General features: G+C 43.2%; 1 protein-coding gene across 11 annotated transcripts in view; it reads left to right on the top strand.

The window, feature by feature from the left end:
• TANC1 (tetratricopeptide repeat, ankyrin repeat and coiled-coil containing 1) overlaps positions 1–22,445 on the top strand; it is a 227,096-nt gene that overhangs the window by 123,735 nt on the left and 80,916 nt on the right. For all 11 annotated transcript variants that reach the window (XM_057318071.1, XM_048214539.2, XM_048214535.2 and 8 more), the window contains one exon: positions 18,546–18,650. In XM_057318071.1, the coding sequence (XP_057174054.1) occupies positions 18,546–18,650 (105 nt within the window). The remainder of the gene's footprint in view (positions 1–18,545; positions 18,651–22,445) is intronic.

Consider the following 22,445-nt stretch of genomic DNA (forward strand, 5'->3'; position numbering starts at 1 on the left):
AAATTTGGGATTTTTCCGCATGGGGATTCATTTCTTCTTCCTCATTCAGTTACTTATATCAGTGTAGATTTGTGGGTAGATAACGTTTCAGGTTGCGCTGAGACAACCAGCTCTGGGACACTCCAGCTCTTCTGCCCCACATGTTGCCTTGTGGGCTGTAAGTGAAGGGAAGCTCTTTGCAGGGGCCAGAAATGTCAGAATTCTATGAGGTCCGGCCTGAAACCTGGGCAGAGAGCTGCTGGCTGTGCAATTTAACTCCTTCATGTAGACTGTTGACCACACGTGTGTTACCTGAAACCGTCAAGAGGAAGCCTTTCTGGGTTTTGTTCTCCGACCTCCTAATGGGTGCAAGCATCGTTGTCTGGTGGTGAAGAAATGCCCTTGTAGATTTTGTCTGAAATCCGCATTGAAGCAGCGCCACCGTGTGGTAGATGCTGAAGGATGCGTGTGTTCCAGGAACAATGTCTGCCCAGTTCTGGGACTCTTCTGACCCATGTTCTTAAAGAGGCTACCTTCTGACTGTGGCTTCACACAGCACCAGGTTTACAGAAAAAATAAACACTCGAAGGTTAAAATTCTCAATAGTTCTTTCTTTTGGCATAGTAACTACTAACTTTGGTCACCTAGACCAAAAGGTGTCTGGATATCTTAAGCTTTCTTTCTGATTATTTAAAATTGTTTAATAGCTGAGGCATAATAGTGCAACAGGTTGAAACCGTGAACTTCTGGAACTGTTATTCTTTGGCTAAGGCAGGTTGGGGACTGATTTTAACAGTGTCATTCTTCTTTGCTGAAAGGTTTTAAGGTGTTTGAGCCTGTGTGGAAAGCAGGCGGGGAGGCTGCTAAATGCCCACCATGATGTGTGGGGAATGTGGGGGTGGGATGGGATTCCTTCTCTGCCTCCTGGAATGTTTACATCCACAGGAGGAGTCTTCGGAATGGGAGAGGTGGGGGAGTTGGTGAGATAATTTACAGGGCCTCGCGGTTGACCTGGTGACCGTTAGCAAGTGCTAAGCTGGAGGTCAGTGTGACAGCCTATTGGAATTGGTTTAAAGAGGAAGAAAAATCAAGAAGCAGCCACTGTTGTAATAAGTCTGTGTGGAATCAGGAATTCTAAATTGAGTGTTAATCTTGGTCAGCTTTTGAAAGTGAGGTAAAATTGTAGTTGTTTTGATGGATAAGAAAAATTCTAAAGAAGCCTACTGTAACTCCATGTACAACAAACCTTGTTCCTGGGGTCGGGACACAGAGAGAAAGTCAGACATTGCTGGAGGAGGGTTGTGACGGGCTCGGTCACTGCAGGGGCTGGCTGCCTAGAAGGAGATGTGCTCTGCCAGTGGCTCTTCAGAGGGCTCGTTGTCAGTGATGTCATGGGTTACCTATGTCATCTGTGAGTGCAATTTGTCCTGTTCAAACTCAAAAGAGATAACCGCTAAGGCCCCAGATATTACCCTGCTGCTGCTCTCTTAGGTTTCTGATGTTTCCAAGAGGTATTTCAGATAACGGCAATCACATGCTTCCAAGTGTGAGCTTCTTGGCAAAGACGTCACAGAAGAACATTTGCCTCAGGCTCACAAGCCCCAACCTCTGCTCTGCTTTTGCTTTCCGTCTCCCTATGAGCCTGGCGTGGGACTCTTTGGGTTGTTAGGGGCCACTTGTGTGTGGCCTGACGCGCCAGCCTCTGACCATGTACAGCAAGATCATGGGCTGCTCCTGACCTTAGAGAGAGTGTCTGAGAACAGATGCCGCCTCTGTTCAGACATCAGGAACACAGAGAAGTGAGTTCTCTGGGGGGTGCTGACAAGAATAGTGTGATGACCATGGGGACTGTGGTGGCCCATGGAAGACTCTAGAATTCAGCTGAAGGACTAGAAATGAATGATGGCTAGCTTTGTTGGCTGGCTAAGAGCTGTGAGAGGGACATGGACTGTGGACTGTGGTAAACTTGGAGTTAAGGGACTTTTTTAGGTCCTTTTTTCCTCTCTCCCTCCCTCCTTTCCATCTTGAACTCCTTCCAATGAGCATTTTCAAGGTGAGAGACTGACTATATACTGTGGAGAGACCACTGTTAAAATGAGTCTTTTGATGTCTGAGAACAGCATTTTGTATACAGATGATGATAAGGGTTTCAAATTACTGTTCAAGGTATTATCGTTAATAATTTTAAACATAGCTTTATGTTACGTCAATTTATAAATCTTATGTTTATAATCTAAAATGCATTTAAAATGAATTTCACTTAAAGCTAAAAATTACATATTTCGAATAGGAATCACAAAGCTAATCACTCAGATACTCTGATGGGCCACATTTAAAAAACATTAAAAATTCTTTACTGCAGTGGGGGATTGGGATAGGCCGGTGATGGGTATTAAGGAGGGCACATATTGCATGGTGCACTGGGTGTTATACGCAAATAATGAATCATGGAACTTTACATCAAAAATTAAGGATGTACTGTATGGTGACTAACATAACATAATAAAAAATTATTATAAAATGAATACAAAAAAATAATTCTCTACTAGACATGTTCCCTGAGTGTGCCCAGCAATGGCAAACTTAGTTCTAAAGGTAACACAGTCCTATCAATACTTTGAGTGTGACTTCTTCAGCTCTTCATTTAATTCTCAACCTTGTTGAGGTTGCAGGGCAACCAATATGATGGATGAGCTCCGGCAGGTTGAGGTTGGGGCCAATAATTGATGATCACAGTATGTTACTATATTAGGATTAAGTTTGGTTTCAAGTAAAAATGATGAAATACATAATAGCTTCAACAAAGTAAAAATTCATTTCTGTCTTATTAATGGTCTGGAGTTAGGTGACGCAGGTCTGAGGTGACTTCAAGATGTCGGTGGTCAGGGAACCAGGCCCCTGTCTTGTGCCTACCCTCTGTGTTAGTTTTCTGGGGCTGCCGTTACAGAGCACCACAAACTGGATGGCTTAAAACAACAGAAATTCATTCTCTCACAGTTCTGGAGACCAGAATTCAGAAATCAAGGTTTTAGCACAGCTGCACTCCCTCCAGAGGTTCTGGGAATAATCTATTCTTTTCCTACTTTCTGGGGGCTCCAGGCGATCCTTTTTTGTAGCTGCTTCCCTCCGTTCTCTCTCTGTCTTCACATGGCTTTCTCTGTGTGGTGATCTGGTCTCTCTTTGTGTCTTTTGTAAGGATACTCATGATGGCACTTTGGGCCCACCTGGATAATCCAGGATGATTCCTTCCCCTCAGAATCTGTAGCTTAATCACATCCACACAAACCACTTTTCCAAATAAAGAACATTAACAGGTTTCAGAGATTAGGTCATGGACATATTTTTGGGCGCCATTATCAGCCTGCTGTACCCTCCTCCCTCAAGGTCACCTCATGGTCCAGTATGCTTGTTAGCATACCAGCTGGCATGTCAACATTTCCTGCCAGGTGGAAGAAAGTGAGAAGAGTCATAGGGGCCCCTCTCAGCCGTGTTGGCTCATTTTAAACACTCTTCCTTGAAATCCCACCCAACCCTCGATTTCCTCTCAGTGACTGCATTTACCTAGCTGCCAAGGAAGCTGAGAAATGCACTCTTTGATTTATTTAATTCCCTGTGCTGCTGAAGTATAATTTGCAAGAAGGCAAAAATAGGACATACAAATATAAAAGGTCATATGTCAACAATTTTATTTAGCTCATTAATTAAGGAGGGAATGAGTAAGATGTTAAGGCCAGTTTAAATGAGAATTTGTATTACAGAGATTTATTTTCTCTGCCACACAAAATTCATTTACATTGCTATGGACAGGAATCATTTGCATTGCTATTAAGTTTTTGGCAATGTGCAGAGCTGTAAAATAGTCCAATTGCTAGTCAGTCAGTCAAGAGTATAGAATGAGATAGTCCTGGAAAGTCTGCTTTATGTAAACAAACCCTATCACCCAACTCAAGGGACACTCTGTAATCTCTTTGCTTCTTTCTAAGTATTGGGTATTTTTAAAACCGTGACCAGTTAAAAACTATGGCTTTCTTACCAAGATAGAAGGGAAAGGAAGATGCTGGAACTGGCCTCGCTGTTTCTGCCTCTCAGTAGGTCAGAGATATTTGCCTAGAATGGAGGCCTCCTACAAGTAGGGATACTCCCCCACACAAATGGATACCCTAAGTCAGACCTCCCTTTTTTTAATTAAAAAAATGTTTTTTTATTATGATATGTTAGTCACCATACAGTACATCCTTAGTTTTTGATGTAATGTTCCATGATTCATTGTTTGCATATAACACCCAGTGCTCCATGCAATACGGGCCCTCCTTAATACCCAACACCGTATATTTTTATTTATATACAATAAAGTTCACTTTCTGTTGTACAGATCTATGGGCTTTAACAAATGCAGAGTTGTGTTATCAGCACCACCACAGTCAAGTACAGAACAGCTCCCTCACCCCAAAATATTCCCTCACGCTGCTCTTCTGTAGTCAGCCCCGACTCCCTAGGAACCACTGATCTGTTGCCTAAATCTGTAGTTTGCCTTTTCCAGAATGTCCCATATGATACAGTATGCAGCCTTTTGAGTCTGGCTTTTTTCACTGAATATAGTATCTTTGAAATTCATTTTTTTAAAAAGATTTTTATTTATTAGAGAGGGGGAGAGAGCACGAGCAGGGCAGAGGGAGAAGGACAAGCAGACTGCCCACTGAGCAAAGAGCCTGACGTGGGCCTCAATCCCACACCCTGAGATCACGACCCGAGCTGACGGCAGACGCTTAACTGACTGAGTCACCCAGGCGCCCCTGAAATTCATTTCTATTGTAGTGGGTATCAATATCGTTTTAATTTGTCCTGCTGAGTATCATTCCATTGCATGGATATAGTATAGTTCATCCCTTCACCGATTGAAGGACATTTGAGTAGCTTCTGCTTTTGGTTGATTATGAATAAAATTGCCGTTAACATGTACATGCAGGTTTTTGGGTCAACAAACATTTTCATTTCTCTTGGGTCAGTACCTCATTGTGGAATTGCTTGGTCACGTGGTGTGTTTAATTTTATATAAAAATGCCAACTTTTTACCAATGTGATTGTACCATTTTGCATCCCCACCAACAGTGGAGGAGAGTTCTCACTGATTTGTGTCCTCACTATCAGTTTTTACTCATCAGTTTTTTGTTTTTAAATTTACCATTCTACTAGGTGTGTAATGGTAACTCATTGTCCGAGCTGGGCCCTTTTAATGGTCTCAGTGCAACCTAGTCAAGTTGTAACAATATCCGTGGCTAATCTTTCGACTTAACCTTATTAAGCCTATAAACCCTCTTTTCCAGAGCAACAGTTCTGATATTTCTCTATAGAAACTGTGGAGTCTGAATCTCTTGCCTTTTCTTGCCCTTGGTCTTGTCACCGAGAACATAGAAGGATTAGCTTTACGTGGGTGTGACAGGATGAGTATTACTGCAAGTAAGTGGGAGGATGGAGCTGAACAAAGTTTCAGGTGGCTCCTTTTGATGCCATTATTTCTGTGATGGAGGCCATGAGGGTTCCTGTATAGGGTGGGGGGTGTGTGCATCTGAGGTTTGTTCGAGGGGAGTAGAGAAGTCTGGACGTGGCCACTGTGGAAGAATGGGAAGGGAGCTGATTACTGAGGCATAGGACTGCTCTTCTACCCTCTCCTGAGTGGTTAGTGGGGGCTCGTGGAGTACCTGCCAACAGGTGGGAACCTCTGGATGGACTGGGACCCATGCTTTTCCCTCCCACCTCTTTCCTTACCCCTAAATCTTCCACCCTTTTGACAGGAAGAATGAATGAGGTTAGAACAGGATTCCATAGTAGTGACTGTGCTGAATATTTGAAAAATGGTCCTGAAGCAGGATATTCCTTAGAAGTTATTAGTTTATAGTGAATAGGCGTAATTCATTTAAAGAGCAGAAAGTTTTTCTTGTCAGAACTAGTATTTGTGCACTCCTTGAGTACACAGTAGTCTAAGGGAGCCAACAAGGGGCCAGGCTGTCTTTCTCAAGCAGCTTTCATCCTTTGTAGGAGTGGGAAGAGGAAAACACCGTCTCCCCCACCTCTGTGCACTGTCTGGTGTGATGCCCCGCGGGCTCCTCCCTCCCCAGCTCAGGTCCTGCCTCTTGCCTCTACTACTGCTGTCCTCCCCACATCACTTAACACTGGTCTTGGTGGCGGTGTCCCTGTGTGATCTTTATACTTGATTGTAAGCTGCTTTGGGGCATGGGCAAGGTCTTGTGTAGATAACAGGACAGGCTAACCCAGTGGGTTTCAAACCTGAGGGCTCATCAGTATCACTCTGGTCGGGGATGGCGCTGAGGGTTTGCATTTTGAACGAGATCCCTGGTCATGCTCTTGTTCCCGGTCTAGGGACTGTACTTTGACCATGATTGGTCTGAACCTTCAGGGAAAGAAAGTTCCCGGGGATGCTGCCTCCCTCTTTTTAGAGTTGGTACTTCACCACTCAGCATGGGGCTCATTTCCTGCTTGTGTGAGTAGCAGGAGAACCCTTTCTCTTATGGGCTTCTTCCCTAGTTCCTTAGGGAAACTCTGAAATTACCATTCCAGGAAGGAGTCAGATTTTTCCCTTAGGGACATCTTAAAACCAGGGTTTGTGGTTAGCCATTTATTTATGAGGGTTTGGTTAATGATTCTTACCAGGATGATAAAAACCAACTTCAGGCATTAGATCTTTATGGTGAATTATAATTGCTACCAGTAGAGGTGAGGGCTAGAGATTTCTCCCCTATAAAGTCAGGTGTGAATGAAAACAAGGCTCAGACAAGGTTCTTTCCTCATGTAGATTCATTAGCAGGCTGGCGGCTCAATGCAACCATATAACCTGTTTTATATACATAGTAAAGTTCCAGCTCAGTTCTTTTAGGGGATTGGTGCCCTTGCATTCATGGTTACCTGTAGCAAGTATGACAGCATTTCATAGACAATATATTAATTTTTCATTGTTGCCTAAGAAATTACTACAAATACATATGCTTAAAACAAATTTATTATCTCAAAGTTTTGTAGGTTAGAAGTCCAGGCATAGGGGCGCCTGGGTGGTGCAGTCGATAGGCGTCTGCCTTCGGCTCAGGGCGTGATCCCAGAGTTGTGGGTTCGAGCCCCGCATCAGGCTCCTCGGCTGGTAGCCTGCTTCTTCCTCTCCCACTCCCCCTGCTTGTGTTCCCTCTCTCGCTGGCTGTCTCTCTCTCTCTCTGTCAAATAAATAAATAAATAAAATCTTAAAAAAAAAGAAGTCCAGGCATAGAGTGGCACAGCTGTTTCTCGGCTCTGATTTCCCGAGGCCCACTGAAGATGTTGGCCAGGCTGCACCCTTCCCGGAGGCTGAGGGGACGAGGCACTCCCAAGCTCATTCACATTGGCAGAACTCCATGCCACGTGGCTATGGGAGTGAGGTCCCCGGGGCTGGGGATTGTTCTCAGCTCTTAGGGGTGTCTGCATTCCTTTGCTTGTGGCTGCCTTCCTCCATCTTCAAAGCTAGCAATGTGGCAAGTCCAGAAGGGTGAATCCTTCTTATGCTGTGAGTCTTTCTGATCGCCTCCCCCAAATTCTGCCTTATCTCACCTCCTACTCTTTAGGTATGGACAGGGTCACATTAGTAATAACACAGATTACACTGACATGCTACCCTTGTAAAAGTGTTTCTGAAACGCCCCCAGGGACATCACATGTGCATGTGAGATGAAGACTGACTCTTTAGTCTTCCTCTTCTGCTTTTAAGGGCTCGTGTGAGTACACTGGGTCTACCCAGTAATCCAGGATAACCTCGCTAGTTTAAGGTCACCTGATTAGTAACTTTAATTCTAAATTCCATCTGCGGGACCCCTTCACAGCAGTACCCAGATTGTGTTTGGTAACCAGGGGACAGGAATCTTGGAGTGACATCTTTCAAGGTTCTGCCTACCACAGACAGAATTTCAGTTATCTACCATTTTGCACTGGGGCCAGATAATTCCCTGGAATCAGCAGCTGGACCGGGGCCCTTTACCTGTTAAGCCTAGGACACCTTTCTGAGGGTCTGCTAGATTTTCATACCTGGGTCTTATGAAGGCCAGAGTGTTTCCAGGGTGTTTATGGTTAATCCTCTTATCTCAAATATGAGTTTCACCAATGAAAATAAACTTCCAATAACCACAAACTGATTAACAAAGTCAGTGACTTAGTAAGTGTGGAAGTCCATTTTTGACCTGAAGTGTGCTAACTTGTGGTAAGGATGGCCAGCTGACTGACTTGTGGTGGTCTGCTCTTGAGTATTGCCTTTTATTTTGTTTTGTTTTAAGATTTTATTTACTAGAGAGAGAGAGTGTGCAAGCAGGGGGAGAGGGAGAGGGAGAGACTCTCAAGCAGACTCCATGCTGAGCACGGAGCCCCATGCTGTGCTGATCTCGTGACCCTGAGATCATGATCTGAGCTGAAATCAGGAGTCTGACCCTTAACCAACAGAGCCACCTAGATGTCCCTATTTTTTTTTTTCAAAAATTTTATTTATTTATTTGAGAGAGAGAGAGAACACACATACTTGTGCTCTGGAGGGGAAGGGAGGGGCAGAGGGAGAGAATCTCAAGCCAACTCTGTGCTGAGGGCAGAGCCCTGTGCAGGGCTTGATCTCAAGACCCTGAGATCATGACCTGAGCTGAAATCGAGAGTCAGTAGCTTAACTGACTGAGCCACGCAGGTGCCCCTGGCCTTTCGTTTAAAAGCTAGTTAACATCAGGGCACTTGGGTGGCTTAGTTGGTTAAGCACCCAACTCTTGGTTTCAGCTAGGGTCAAGGTCTCAGGGTCATGTGATCGAGCCCCTGTGCCAGCCTCCACGCTCAGCACAGAGTCTGCTTGAGATTCTCTCTCTTTGCCCTTCCCCTTCTGCATGCTTTCTCTCTCTTTTCCTCAAATAAGTAAAATCTTAAAAGGGGGCGCCTGGATGGCTCAGTTGTTAAGCGTCTGCCTTTGGCTCAGGGTGTGATCCCAGAGTCCTGGGATTGAGCCCTGCATCGGGCTCCCTGCTCCACTGGGAGCCTGCTTCTTTCTCTCCCACTCCCCTGCTTGTGTTCCCTCTCTCGATGGCTATCTCTCTCTCTCTGTCAAATAAATAAATAGTATTTAAAAAAAAAAAAAAACCAACTAGTTAACCTCTGGAGTCTGTATTCTAGACTAAGACAACTAATTGTTTTTAGGCAGTAGCTTAAAGGCACCTGACACACATTTATATCACATTATTTATGTTGAAGTGTTGGAAATAAAATTTAGGCAATATGATAGAGTTTTGTCCCCTCATCTGAGAGCCTCAGGAGAGCATGTTGATGTCTTGTTCTCACCCTGTGCCTGGCATGCAGTGGATGCCAGTGGATACTTGTTGAGTAAATAAGGTGAATGAATGGATTTCTCTGCTGTAGTGTATAAAAACAGGTTCAGCATAGGAACAGCATGACAGATCAAACTGTGTTGGAAGAAAGTAGAAACATTACTCGGTATTTTGTTGAGCTAGGGGTTTATTATACTCATAGTGCTGTAAACATGCACACTACAAACAGACTAGAGAATCATTGTCAACGTTTATTTTAAAGCTGATTTATTGAAAGGAACGTGGCTCCATTTTGAAACAGTTTTGCTACTAGATTTAAGTGCCTGAATGGCAATGCATATTTATATCACACAGGGCTTTGTGCATTGCATGAAGGAATAACGCTACACGCCCTTCTCAATGCGTCACGCCCTCATGCCAGATTTTCCCCCTTTCTCAGTTCCAAGTGTGTGTCTCTGCAACACTTGCCTTTTGGGGTACAGGAGGGAGAGGGGTTGGACATTGGAAGCTCTAAGTATCATGCCCTTTAAAAATCCCAACTGTGATCTGATAGTTTACCACAGTTCACCATTTGGGAATTGACTATTTAATGATATTTGCTTTAACGATAAAGCTTCCCTCCCCCAAAGGAAATCTCTTACTTATCCTTGTTATTGTTCCCCTCTTTTTGTGACCATTTCCCAGTATAAAATGAAAACCCCAGACCAGATAAAATTGACAGGAACCTTTTCTGTGAAAGTTCAAGATGCTTTAAAAAAAAAAAAAAAAATCTCTAAAATGATAATACGAAGTGTCACTTTTCATAGTCTCCAGATGTGAAAAATGTAAGATTGCTTTAAATGCAATAAGTAGCCTCAGGTGTTCTGCGTCTCAAATATTGCTTTCATATATATATATATATATATATATATATATATATATATATATATATATATATATATATATATATATATTTTTTTTTTTTTTTTTTTTTTTTTAACTGAAACACTCAGAAATGAAAAGTAACCCCTGCCCTTCTGTCTTTCACTGCCTGGAGATAAAGCCCAGTTTGGTTTATTTCTGCCATCCCTTTTAAAAAATATTCCTTATATGGCAGTTTCTAAGCAGCAGAATAGTCAGCCGTGTGATTAAAATGTCAAAAAGAGTAGGAAAACTGGCCGCTGGGAAAAGTATATTTGGAGATTTACATAAAGGCAGAGGACTGAATGGGGAGAAGGCCTGCCTCCAAGGTTGTAGACTGAAGTGATTAAGGGCGGTTTGTGATCCCCCTCCCAGACAAACACAGGCCCTTCTGTACAATGAAAAGAGCTGGCAGGAGTTCTTCTCATGCAAGCTGCATACTGGGAACTTGTTTAACCTCTCTGGGGGCATGTTCTGTGTCTGTTTCTTTTCAGAGCCCTTTATCTTTAAACTTGAGGACCCTTCCCCTGTATCACATAGTAGAGAATGGGGTTGGGTGGTGTGGGAATCTAGATGAGGTGAGGAATCCAAAGTTGCTATGAAATGGGTTATGATCGAGAATGATTCCCATTTATGATTGAGAACAATCCTTATTTGTCTAAAACCTGGTAAACTGGGCAAGTTGGTGCCCCAACCTCATGACCCTAGACCCTGTTCAGATATGAACGGAAGAAGGGTGGCCTCCCTTAGGGGCCTTGTCCATGGTGGCCTGTGCTATCCTACTCGATACCTTTGCTACTGAAGTATGGCTATGGTCCCAGCCATATCTAGTAAGGACATCAGAATCTTCATTTTAACGAGACCCCACCCCCACCCCCGCCGCCGCCAGTGATCTCTATACACAGTAAAGCTTGAAAAGTGCTTTATACCAGTGTGGTGGGTGAGCTGCCCAGGAGTGATTGGAAGGTGAGGCCACTGTGACAGGGAAACATGTTGGCCTCTACATGAGCTGATTTCCCCACTATTTTTTTTTTTTAAGTGATCTCTACACCTGCCATGAGCCTCGAACTCAGAACCCTGAGATTTAGAGTCACATGCTCTATGGACTGAGCCAGCCAGGTTCCCCTTGCTGATTTTCAAGCTAAGTCCTGTATTGTTTCTAAGGAACCCTTGCCTTAAAACATAGTAGCCAACAGGGGCGACTTGGGTGGCTCAGTCATTGAGTGTCTAACTCCTGATTTTGGCTCAGGTCACGATCTCAGGGTTGTGAGATCACGCTGGGCATGGAGCCTACTTAAGGTTCTCTCTCTCCTTCTCTCCCCCGCCCCCCAAAAAACCCATAGTAGCCAACATACCTGCTTTCTGCATAATTATTATGTGGTATTCTATTTTGGTTTTGTGGGGATTAACCTGATAGCAAAGCAGGGAGGTTATTTTACTTTAAGGTAGCTTATGCTTGGGAACATTGAGTGTTTTATTTTAAACAAAAAGCTGTGTGTAGAAAGGTGCTGGGCAGTAGTATCCCCTCGGTAAGAGGGTGGTTGGGAGATGGAATTCTCAGTTTGGGTCTCTCTTGACAAGGTGGCCACTTGCTTTTAGAGGAGTTTGTTTCAGTGGTGTAGAAATCCGTGTCACTGTGGTTTAATCGCAGATCAGGTGTGAGATGGGTGCCTGGTGGTCACATGGCTCCTGCTGCCATGGCCTCTTTTCTCCTCATCCGTCAGTCAGTCTGCTCAGCTGCCCACCATGTGGACCCTAGGTGCCCCTTGTCATGGTAGCCCTTTGGGTCATGGGAGCAATAATTCTTCCCATTCTGGAAGGTGTTCCTCCTGTTGTCTCTGATTCCTCACAGTTTTGTACTTGTTTCAGTTGCGGTCTTTCAGGGTAGTGTCTTCCTCGACTGTCTGATCCTAGTTTGTAACTGAAGAGCAAAGAAGCTGATTGAAAGAGCTGGGTAGGTGTTGAGGACAGGCTTTGTGGCGCCGTCATTGGTCAGAAATCTGCCGTTTCTTCCGGAGGATGTCCCCAACTGGTTACTTACGGGTCTTTTCTCTTGGTGACTTTCCCCGGAGAGGCGTCCTCTGATGTCTTTCTGCCATGATGTACGAGTTTGCTGCCTCTGATCTCACAGCTCAGGGTGGGGGTACATCTGGGGCCCACCAGTCTGCATGTGGAATTTTTCTTAATCCCAGTTTTTTAGTTTAGCACTCCAGTTGAGCTCTTGAGTCTCTATGGTCTTGGCATTCAGCCTTTCCAGAGAAAAACTCAGCATCCAGGATGAGGGAGGGAATGCTTCCTGGTTCTGAGGGTCTATCTCTCCCTTAAATAGATTCTCAAGTCCTGGTCCCATGTGGCCCCATCCATGCCTCTGCCTTCAGACATGGCTCCCATCTCTGAGGCTGAGCCGTCCCGTCCCCTACCCTAGCGCCAACCTTTTCTAGCCCGCTCAATTCACTGCTCCTTGGCAAACTGTTTCCCAGGTTCAGAAGTTTGGTGTCTTGCCTGTGGTGTTCTCCTTTCCCCAACAGTCCCTCAAATCCCTTTACTACGACTTTAATGATGTTTTGAAAAGGAGTAAAGGCAAACGAGTGTTCATTTGCTGTTTTATGGAAAGTATGCAAAGATTCTCTAATGAGCAATTGAGAGGAGGAAGGAGCGAAACCTCTATAGTTATAAATTTTTCTGGTTTTGTAGCGTTTGAGGTTCAGCTGTTTGTGGAAAGCAATTTAAATAAAAAGATCGTGTTGGAGCGCAGTTGTTTATGCAGCCATACCTCGTCTGATGGCACTTCGCTCCATTGCACATCCCAGATGTTGCAGTTTTGCAAATTGAAGATTTGTGGCAACACTCTGTCCAGCAAGTCTGTTGGCACTGTTTTTCCAGCTGCATTTGCTCACTTGATGTCTCTGTGTCACATTTCGATAATTCTTGCAATATTTCAAACTTTTTCATTACTCTCTTTGTTATTGTGATCTGTGGTCAGTGATCTTCTATTATAATTGTTTTGGGGTGCCATGAACTGTGCCCATATGAGACAGCACACTTAATTGATCAGTGTTGGGTATATTCTGATTGTTCCACCAAACGGCCATTCCCCCATCTCTTCTCTCTCTCCTCGGGCCTCAGTATTCCCTGAGACACAACAACATTGAAATTAGGTCACTTAACAACCCTACAATGTCCTCTAAGTGTTCAAGTGAAAGGAAGAGGTCACATATCTCTCACTTTAAATCAAAAGCTACACATGATTAAGCTTAGTGAGGAAGACATATCAAAAACTGAGATAGGCCGAAAGCCAGGCCTCTTGCACCAAATAGTTACCCAAGCTGTGAATGCAGAAAAAAGGTTCTTGAAGGAAATTAAAAGTACTGCTCCAGTGATCACATGAATAAGAAAGCAAAAACAGCCTTATTGCTGATAGGGAGAAAGTTTTAGTGGTCTGGATAGAAGATCAAACTAGCCACCACATTTTCTTAAGACAAAAACTAATCCAGAGTAAGACCTTAATTCTTTTCAGTTCATGAAGGCTGAGGCGAGTTGAGGAAGCTGTAGAAGAAAAGTTTGATGCTAATAGAGGTTGGTTCCTGAAGATGCCATCTAGGACTTTCATAACGAGAGAGAAGTCGATGCCTGGCTCCAAAGCTTTAAAGGGGACAGACTGTCTCTTGTTAGGGACTAATGCAGTTGGTGACTTTAAGTTGAAATCAGTGCTCATTTACCATTCTCCAAATCCTAGGATCCTTAAGCATTAATATAAATGTATTCTGCCTACACTCTGTATATGGAACAACAAAGCCTAGATGACAGCACATCTGTTTACAACATGGTTTACTGAATATTTTAAGCCCACTGTTGAGACCTACTCAGGATAAGATTCCCTTCAAATGTTACTGCTTGTTGACAATGCACCTGGTCACTCAAGAGCTCTGATGGAGATGTCCAATGAGCTCAGTGTTTTTGTGCCTTGTTAACACAACATCCATTCTGCAGCCCGTGGATCAAGGAGTAAGTTTCAACTTTCAAGTCCTATTTAAGAAATATATTTTGGAAGGCTATCACTGCCACAGATAGTGATTCTCCTCTGATGGATCTGGGCAACGTAAATTGAAAACCTTCTGGAAAGGATTCACCATTCTAGATGCCATTAAGAATATTCATGATTCATGGGACATGGTCAACATATCAACATTAACAGGAGTTTGGAAGAAGCTGATTCCAACCCTCGTGGAGGACTTTGAGGGTCTAAGACTTTAGTGGAGGAAGTAACTGCTGATACGGTGGAAACAGCAAGAGAACTCGAAGTGGAAGTGGAGCCTGAAGATGGGACTGAATTGCTGCAATGTCGTGATCAAACTTTTATGGATGAGGATTGCTTCTTACGGATAAATAATTTCTTGAAATGGAATCTACTCCCGGTGAAGATACCATGAAGATTGTTGAAATGACAGCAAAGGGTTTAGAATATTACCTAAACTTAGTTGATAATGTAGTAGCAGGATTTAAGAGGTTTGACTGTAAATATGAAAGAAGTTCTGTGGGTAAAATATTGTTGAATAGCATCACATGCTACAGAGAATTCATTCGTGAAAGAAAGAGTCCATTGATGTAGCAAACTTCATTGTTTTCTTGCTTTAAGAAATTGGCACAGCCACCACAACCTTCCGCAACCACCACCCTGATCCGTCAGCAGCCACCAACATCAAGGCAGGGCCCTCCACTAGCAAAAAGATTACGGCTCACTGAACGGTCACATGATAGTTGGCATTGTTTCACAGTAAAGTAATTCTTAATTAAGGTATGCACATTGTTTTTAGACATAATGCTGTTGCATACTTAACAGATCACAGTGTAAACAGTTTCATGTGCCCTGGGAAACCAAAAAATTCATTTGACTCACTTTATTGCAGTATCTGCAATATTTCAAGTATGCCTATAATCACTTCATAGTATCTCAACTCCTAGTAAAAGGGATTATCGGAGACAAATATTAATAAAATATTTGTTGACTATCCTAAAGTCCATGGATGACTAGGTGGTGGTGGAAGGTTCTGTTGCTCTGGCCTTTTCTGGGACTGCATGTTTCATCTGGGTTTCCCACTTTTATCAGTGCTGAGTGCTGGTTGAGTACGTGGACTTCAAACCTGCATGGACCACAGACCTAGTGTTTTGCTGTGTGTGGGCCATGACGAACTTGTTTAACTGATTTGAGCCTCCGTTTCCTGACCTAAAAATGAAAGTAGTGCTCTTCTCCCAAAGTTACTACCACTGAATGAATTAATGTATGTAAGTGCTGAGCCTTGTGTGACCACTGAATACACGTTCTATCTACTTTGTGATAGTCCATATCTCCTTTCCTATCTAGCATCACTGTTTACTGTGCCAGGCACTGTGCTAGGCCTGGGAACCGGATCCACCTGTCTCTGCTCTCGTGGATGGTCCCCTGGGAACAGGAGGCTTACTTGTCCATCTGTTAGCTCTGCAATATTACTGAGGCCCGAGCTGGGGAGGCTGGGGACCTAGGTAGGTCTGCCCAATTCCAGAGGCTCTGCTCTTAACACTCTGACTCCTCAATGCTGAGTCTTTCTAATAGTTAACAGTTGGCCTCTGAACAGAACACAGTCATAGACTGTTAAATGGATGGGCATGGATGCTTTCTGAAGCCTCTGGGTGACGCTGGGGTTCGATGTTCCAGCCATTCATAAAAACCATCGTACATCCATGTGAAATAGCCCATGTTTGAAGAGAGTACTCACTATTAGAAAATATTTTTGAAGGATATATGGGGTAGGTAGATGGAGCCTGTAAATAGATCTGCTTAGATTTGCAGTTACTATACCTGAAGAGTTCAGGTGAGCAGAGATTTACAGGTGTCTCTCTCTCTTTTTTTTTTTTTTTTAGATTTTTATTTATTTATTTATTCGACAGAGATAGAGACAGCCAGCGAGAGAGGGAACACAAGCAGGGGGAGTGGGAGAGGAAGAAGCAGGCTCATAGCAGAAGAGCCTGATGTGGGGCTCGATCCCAGAACGCTGGGATCACACCCTGAGCCGAAGGCAAATGCCCAACCGCTGTGCCACCCAGGTGCCCCTACAGGTGTCTCTTGAGCAGTGGCATGGTTACTGGTTGGGGCAATTTGAGTCATTGGACAATAAGGTGCCTGTGATCTCTTTTACCACAGAGAATAGGTCAGAAACCAAGCGTGTAGATAGGTTTTTGTACTTGTCCTAGTTCCATTTCTTCCTGCCCTGTTAGAGCCCTTCTTCCTAGTTTCTGGCTCCTTCATAGCAAATATGTTAAACTTCCCCTTACCCCCCCCCCCCCGCCCCAGTCTTCTCTCCATGCATATTTATATAGGGGTATGCGTATGTTTTAGAGAAAATCTGAGTAACGCTTTGTATTCTGCTGTATAGCCTACATCCTCTATTCATATTGTGAATGTGTTCTCCGTCTTCCCCTATAACCGTTCCAATTTAACCTTTGAAAAATCCCCTTTCTGACAGGGTTAAATAAATTATGGAGACAGCCATGTGATTAAATACTGTGTTAGCCATTTAAAAACCATGATTTCTAAAGTTTGAAATAATATCCCTATCTGTCAAGTACCATACACTTCTTTGATAATGTGGCCTGTTTTAATGTGTAGTACGTTGTAGGCGGCTGGGAATTGGACTATTTTTATACTGGTGTAGATGCTTTCGCAGTGGGCCTTTAGATGGCAGCATCTCTCACCACAAAGCGCATTCCGCACAGAACTCCTTAGCCGAGTAGGATGTTGGATTCAGAAGGATGCTTCAGTGTGGTGACGGAGCCACGGGCCCAGAGGGTCGGACCGGGGCTGCGGCTCAGGGCTGAGCAGGAGGGAGGACTGGGGACCCCTGTCTGCCATGCTTTCCACCAGCTTTTCCCTTACTGGTGTGAAATGTTCCCTGTCTCTGTGGCCTTGTGAAAAGCACACTTTAAAAATAAGGCAACCAAGGAAAATGAAATTCGAGTGGGTGATTCTGGGCCAAATGTAATGTGATGTTTGACAGGAACAGACAGTATTGGCAGGCTTTTTTTTTTTTTTTTAATGTGGCTTCATTTAGATATAATTCACATAGCATACAATCCACTCATTTAAAGCGTACATTATAGCAGTTTTTAGTATATTCCCAAGGTCGTGCAGCCATCACCACTAATTTTAGGACATGTTAATCACCCCAAAAAGAAGTCTCATGCCCTTTAGCTATCACCCCGCTAGCCTGCATATCCCTCAGCCCCTGGCAGCCATTTGTTCTTTGTTTCCGTAAATTCGCCCATTCTGGATATTCCATACGAATGGACTCCTATAATATATGGCCTGTGGGGACGGGCTTCCTTCACGTAGCATTGTGCTTTCAGGTTTCATCCCGTTGTAGCATAAATCAGTACTCCATCCCTCTTTATTGCCCAGTACTGTTCCACTGTATGGATAGATCACATTTTGTTGTCATCAGTCAATGGACATTTGGCTCTTGAGGGTGCTGCCACGAGCATGGGTGTGCAGGCTTCTGCGTGGACACGTGTGAGTACAGAAGCGGAATTGCTGGGCCATATAATAACTGTGTAACCTTTTGAGGAACTGCTAAACTGTTTTCCAAAATGGCTGCACCTGTTCATTGCCACCACCAGTGTGTGAGGGGTCTCTTCAGTCTTACTAAGAATTCCAGATTTTCCGATGCTACATTGAGATTGATTGGTAGGTGAGAAATGGGACTGATGGGCTCTCTCGTGTCCCCGAGTCGCATGCTGGACTGGCTGCTGTGCTTTTTTGAAGGCGGCTCTGTCATGTGCCAAGAAAGCCATCGCCTTCTCTGCCCCACACAATTGCAGTGCGTCACCAGTGTGATAAAATGCCGGCTCTGTGGCCGCTCGGGGCGTGTTGATGCTACAGCCTGGCTGCTTGTAATCCCTGCCTCCTGACTTTGGAGATAGCAAGCAACCCAATCGTCTCTGTCCCAGTTAGAGGCAAATTCCAAATAAAAAAACCCTTTGCCAGAAGCTGTCCAGGTTTGAACATGTCAAAATCACTTCCTTGACGTACACCAAAGATAGCTGTAGCGTCTTCAGAGCAAAAGAGCGGCTTTTGTTTTTCTCTGAGTTGACATTCTCGAAACTGAGCTTACCCGTTTCTGCTTTGGCAGCCCGGACTGGACATTCCCGCGTCTGGACTGACATGACTGTGTGTGTGTTCAAGGGAGGAGAAGGGGCCGGCTCTTCCTTGAGGCATATTTGGGTCCTGGTGAGGACACACACTGTACACGCCGAAGCTTTGTTTGCGTCTGGAAAAAATTAGCCACACTCAGATCTGTTCCACTGCAGGTCCCGTCAGGAAGCCCAAGTATGTGGAAAGCCCCAGAGTGCCTGGAGATGCAGTTATAATCCCGTTCCGAGAAGTGTGCAAGGCGGCAGAGCCCAATGAGAATGGTAAGAATATGTTTTCAATGATTTTCACCCTGAAAGATTTTACATAATGACATTCCATTTCTGAGTGAAACTTGAGTGCCTCTTGTAGGAATGCTTGGCCAAATTGAATGTATCTGGGAGGCTTTTTCCCCCTCGTCCAGTTCCAGAGATCTGTTGAGCTAATGTAAATTCTTGGAATTATATTCACCGCTTAGGAATAGTTGAGTGGGTGCATATGCATTGTTTAAGTGTTGAGCCATATTTCCTCTCAATTCTGACCTCTCGGCATGGAGAGATAAAGGAAAGCCAGCCAGTAGACGGCTTCCAGCACTCTGCTTTGTTTGGCTTTTTGGTACTCCCATCATTTTGGAGTATTCAACAGGCTTTCGCTGAAAAGCAGACACTTTTCACTGGACAAGTTTCTGATAACCAGCTTCCTTAAAAGCAGTTGGTAGCTTTTGAAAGCTTTTTGTTTTTTAATATCTAAAGTTTTTCTTTAGGGAATGTTGAACTAAGAGCCAAAAAAAAAAAAAAAAGTCCAAATTAATTGAAATCTTTTAGTGAAGATATTTTTTTTTTCTAGTACTGGAAATAAGTGTAACAGACATTACAAACTGTAGTATTTCATAGATGTATTAATTGTTCTTTATTTTTGAAATCCATTTGGGAATTTTCCATTTGTTCCATTCCAGGGCAGCAAGGAGTCCCCAACTCACAACTTCATGGTCTCTGATTTGTATGTTTTGAACTTGTATCCCATTTTCCTGTAGAAACATGTGGTTAGGAATCCTGGCTTATGTAGAGAAGAAGCCCATTTTATCTTCAATGTAGATACAAATTTATGTAACAATGCTGGAAGAGAAAGCTCATCCATATTTCTCCTTTGGAATACCTGGCATTCTCCTCTCCCTAATTGTGGGTAGTCTGGGGTACAGCATTTTGTGTTTCTGTGGATACGTACTGTGGAGTGGTGCAAAATAGGCCATGGTAGGAAAATGGAGTAAGTAGGGTGGTGGTGAAAATAAACCTAAAAATGAGCTGAGAAGAGGAATTGGCAGAAGATAAACCTCAGCAAGAGGAGTTTGGAATGGGTGGAAGATGAGATGGGGCAGGAGCTGGGCGTTGTGGGCAGGGAAGAGGTGCTGTTGCCTGTGTCTTGGCATGAGAAATTGTACCCTTTCCCTTCTGTCCAGGCACTGAGCTGTTTGGTTTGGGTAAGAGGTTCACACTAGGATTTGTGCTGAGGAGGGGCAGGGCACCAGGTGCGTGAAGAGGGGAGAGTCCCTGGTGGTGTCTGGTAGGATGGCCATTCTGTATACATGAGGACCCTCTTGGTGGTGAATTCGTGTGTGAGGGTGTCTATTTTCAGATTTCTTCTCTCATTTCTATGCTGGATTTTGAAAGAAAATAAAAACCTGGTCCTCTGAAATGAATATCAGTGATCAGATTTACCAAGATGTTTGTCCATTTCAGAATAAACCACCCCTTACCCTCATCCCCAAAGCCTTTGAAGTCCTGGTCGTTTATGCCCTTGGTGTTTGGCCTAGACTTCATGATGTAACCTTTCTCCCTGGTGGGGAATATCATTGAGGTCCTGTGTAGAGTTTAGGACTCCCTCTGGGGTAAGAATGAGGGAGAAATTTAGGATTTGTATTGGGCAAAGAAGAGAGGTTAAAAGGAGTTCCCTTTGTCAGCTTTTCCCCTCTTGCCCAAGGTGGAATCAGCTATCTTTCTTGGGGGAGGCTTGGGTGCCTGGTGAACTAATTCAAGTGTAAAGACTGATATTGCTGGCATAACCTGCAGTTTGCACCATGCACTCACTCCTGAGACCTCAGACTCAGCATTGTTTGTCTCCAAGGGGACTGAAATTATGACATACCTGGGCTGTGAATAGAGACCAGAAGTTTCAGAAGTTTGGTCTAGAATTAAGAAATAGGGTACATTTTCCCTTTAAGTATTCAGGAAAAGGGAAAGAGGTATGGTTCATGTTTATAAGCATATGGCCTTATATGGATAGCCATGATGTTGGTGGAAGCCCCCGCAGTTATCTGTTGGTTCATGAGAAAGTGGTTGCTTAACACTATTCAGCTTGACAATTAGTAAAGGATGGTGTGTTTTGTAATCCCCACAGAATCTTTTACATTTCAATAGGGTTAATTAAAGCTGCTATATTAAAGTGTAAATTTTATACACAGGTCAGTGAACCTAAAGGAGAGGCTGGAGCAAACTACAACTAATTGAGTTTGGGTATTAACCCAAGCATGCACTAATGTATGGTAGACAGACCTACTCTCTAGGGTTGAATATCAAGCGTCATCACTTAAGTTTTAACTTGAAATTTGGTCTTATGCTTTTCATATTTTCTTTGGGCATTTTCTTTTTAATCTTGAAGATGCTTTTCTGGATGCTGTCAATGACAGCATTTCAATATTCACCAGACTAACAAACTATTGAAAACAGCTCTTTGTGAAATGCTTTTGAGATTTCCCATAGGCTCATGAAATATCAAGTTACTCCTAAATGTTTGAAATACCCTTCCCAGACTAAGCTGCCTCGTTTTATGGTTTAGCTCCATAAATTCTTGATTCTTAGCTGTTTGAAATTTAAATCAAAGTAAAGCAAAACCAATGAGCACTTTGAATTTGTTCATTAATTTATAAGTAATTGTATTTATGCGAATTTGCATATTTTAGCCATCTGGAAAGTGGGTTGTATGATATGGGCAGATGTATATTTTTATTACATGCAAAGAATCAATCTGTTAAATTTTACATTCACCTGGAAACATCTTTAGAGAAATATATTCTACTTTATTCAATATTCTAAAATATTTTGGAAGAATAGCATTTTCTACTCTGGGGAAAGAAAAGAGTGACTTAATAAGCTCCTCAAACAAAATAAAGTCCCCCTTTCCCTGCCAAATAGTTCTAATAATCTGTGTGTCATACAGAATACGTTCTTCACAAATGAGCTTCCTTTTGCTAAACCAACATGTTATTTAGAGGGAGAATGTCCTTTACCCACAAGATAATACCTCTGCCTTAAGCGTAAATTGTAAAAAACAACAGATAAATTAGAGAGGATTATTAAATTACAGTGGGATTCACAGCTATATTTCTTTGAATTAGGGGCAACCATAATCCATTCACGTTTGCTTCCATCTGTCATTAGCTACTTGAGCAAGCTTTGATGGGGCGGGGTGAGAAAGTTTTAATCTAATGAGTCATTGCTTGGTGAAGATCAATCTCAAAATATGATGAAACTTTTCTTCTGGCAGTCTAGTTAGCAAGTAAAACTAACACATATGAAACAGCAGCATAATTACATGCAAAGCTATCTTGGGAGGAATGTCTTTTTTTAGATATGTTTAAGTAAATACTGACACCTTACGTTTTTGATTATTATTTCAGACATTCATCTTCTTAGAATGGTCGTATGCCATTTGACTAACAGTTGATTAAGGTTTTAGTTAGATGAAAGTTCAGAAAGGAGATGTGCCTGGTATGTATGCCATGGAAGTGAGACCAGAGATAGGGTATCCTTTCATTCTGCATTTCTTTAAATGAATATTAACATTCTGATGCTACAGAAAGCACTATATTGGATGCTATTTGAGATGGGTTATCAAGCATAGGTTCTTTCTTCGTGGAGCCTTACAGTCTGGTTGGGGATTAAAGAAAGACCTGTATATGCAGAGTGACTATAATACAAGGGGGAAGTAGTGTTGACTAATCCCAGCTGGGTGCCAGTGGAGGATCTGAGCTGGGAAGGATTTGATTATCTTAAGATTTACCTGACAACGAAGTATAGGATGCA

This window comes from Ursus arctos, unplaced genomic scaffold (assembly GCF_023065955.2).
Source record: "Ursus arctos isolate Adak ecotype North America unplaced genomic scaffold, UrsArc2.0 scaffold_1, whole genome shotgun sequence".
In the NCBI taxonomy this organism is placed as follows: domain Eukaryota; kingdom Metazoa; phylum Chordata; class Mammalia; order Carnivora; family Ursidae; genus Ursus; species Ursus arctos.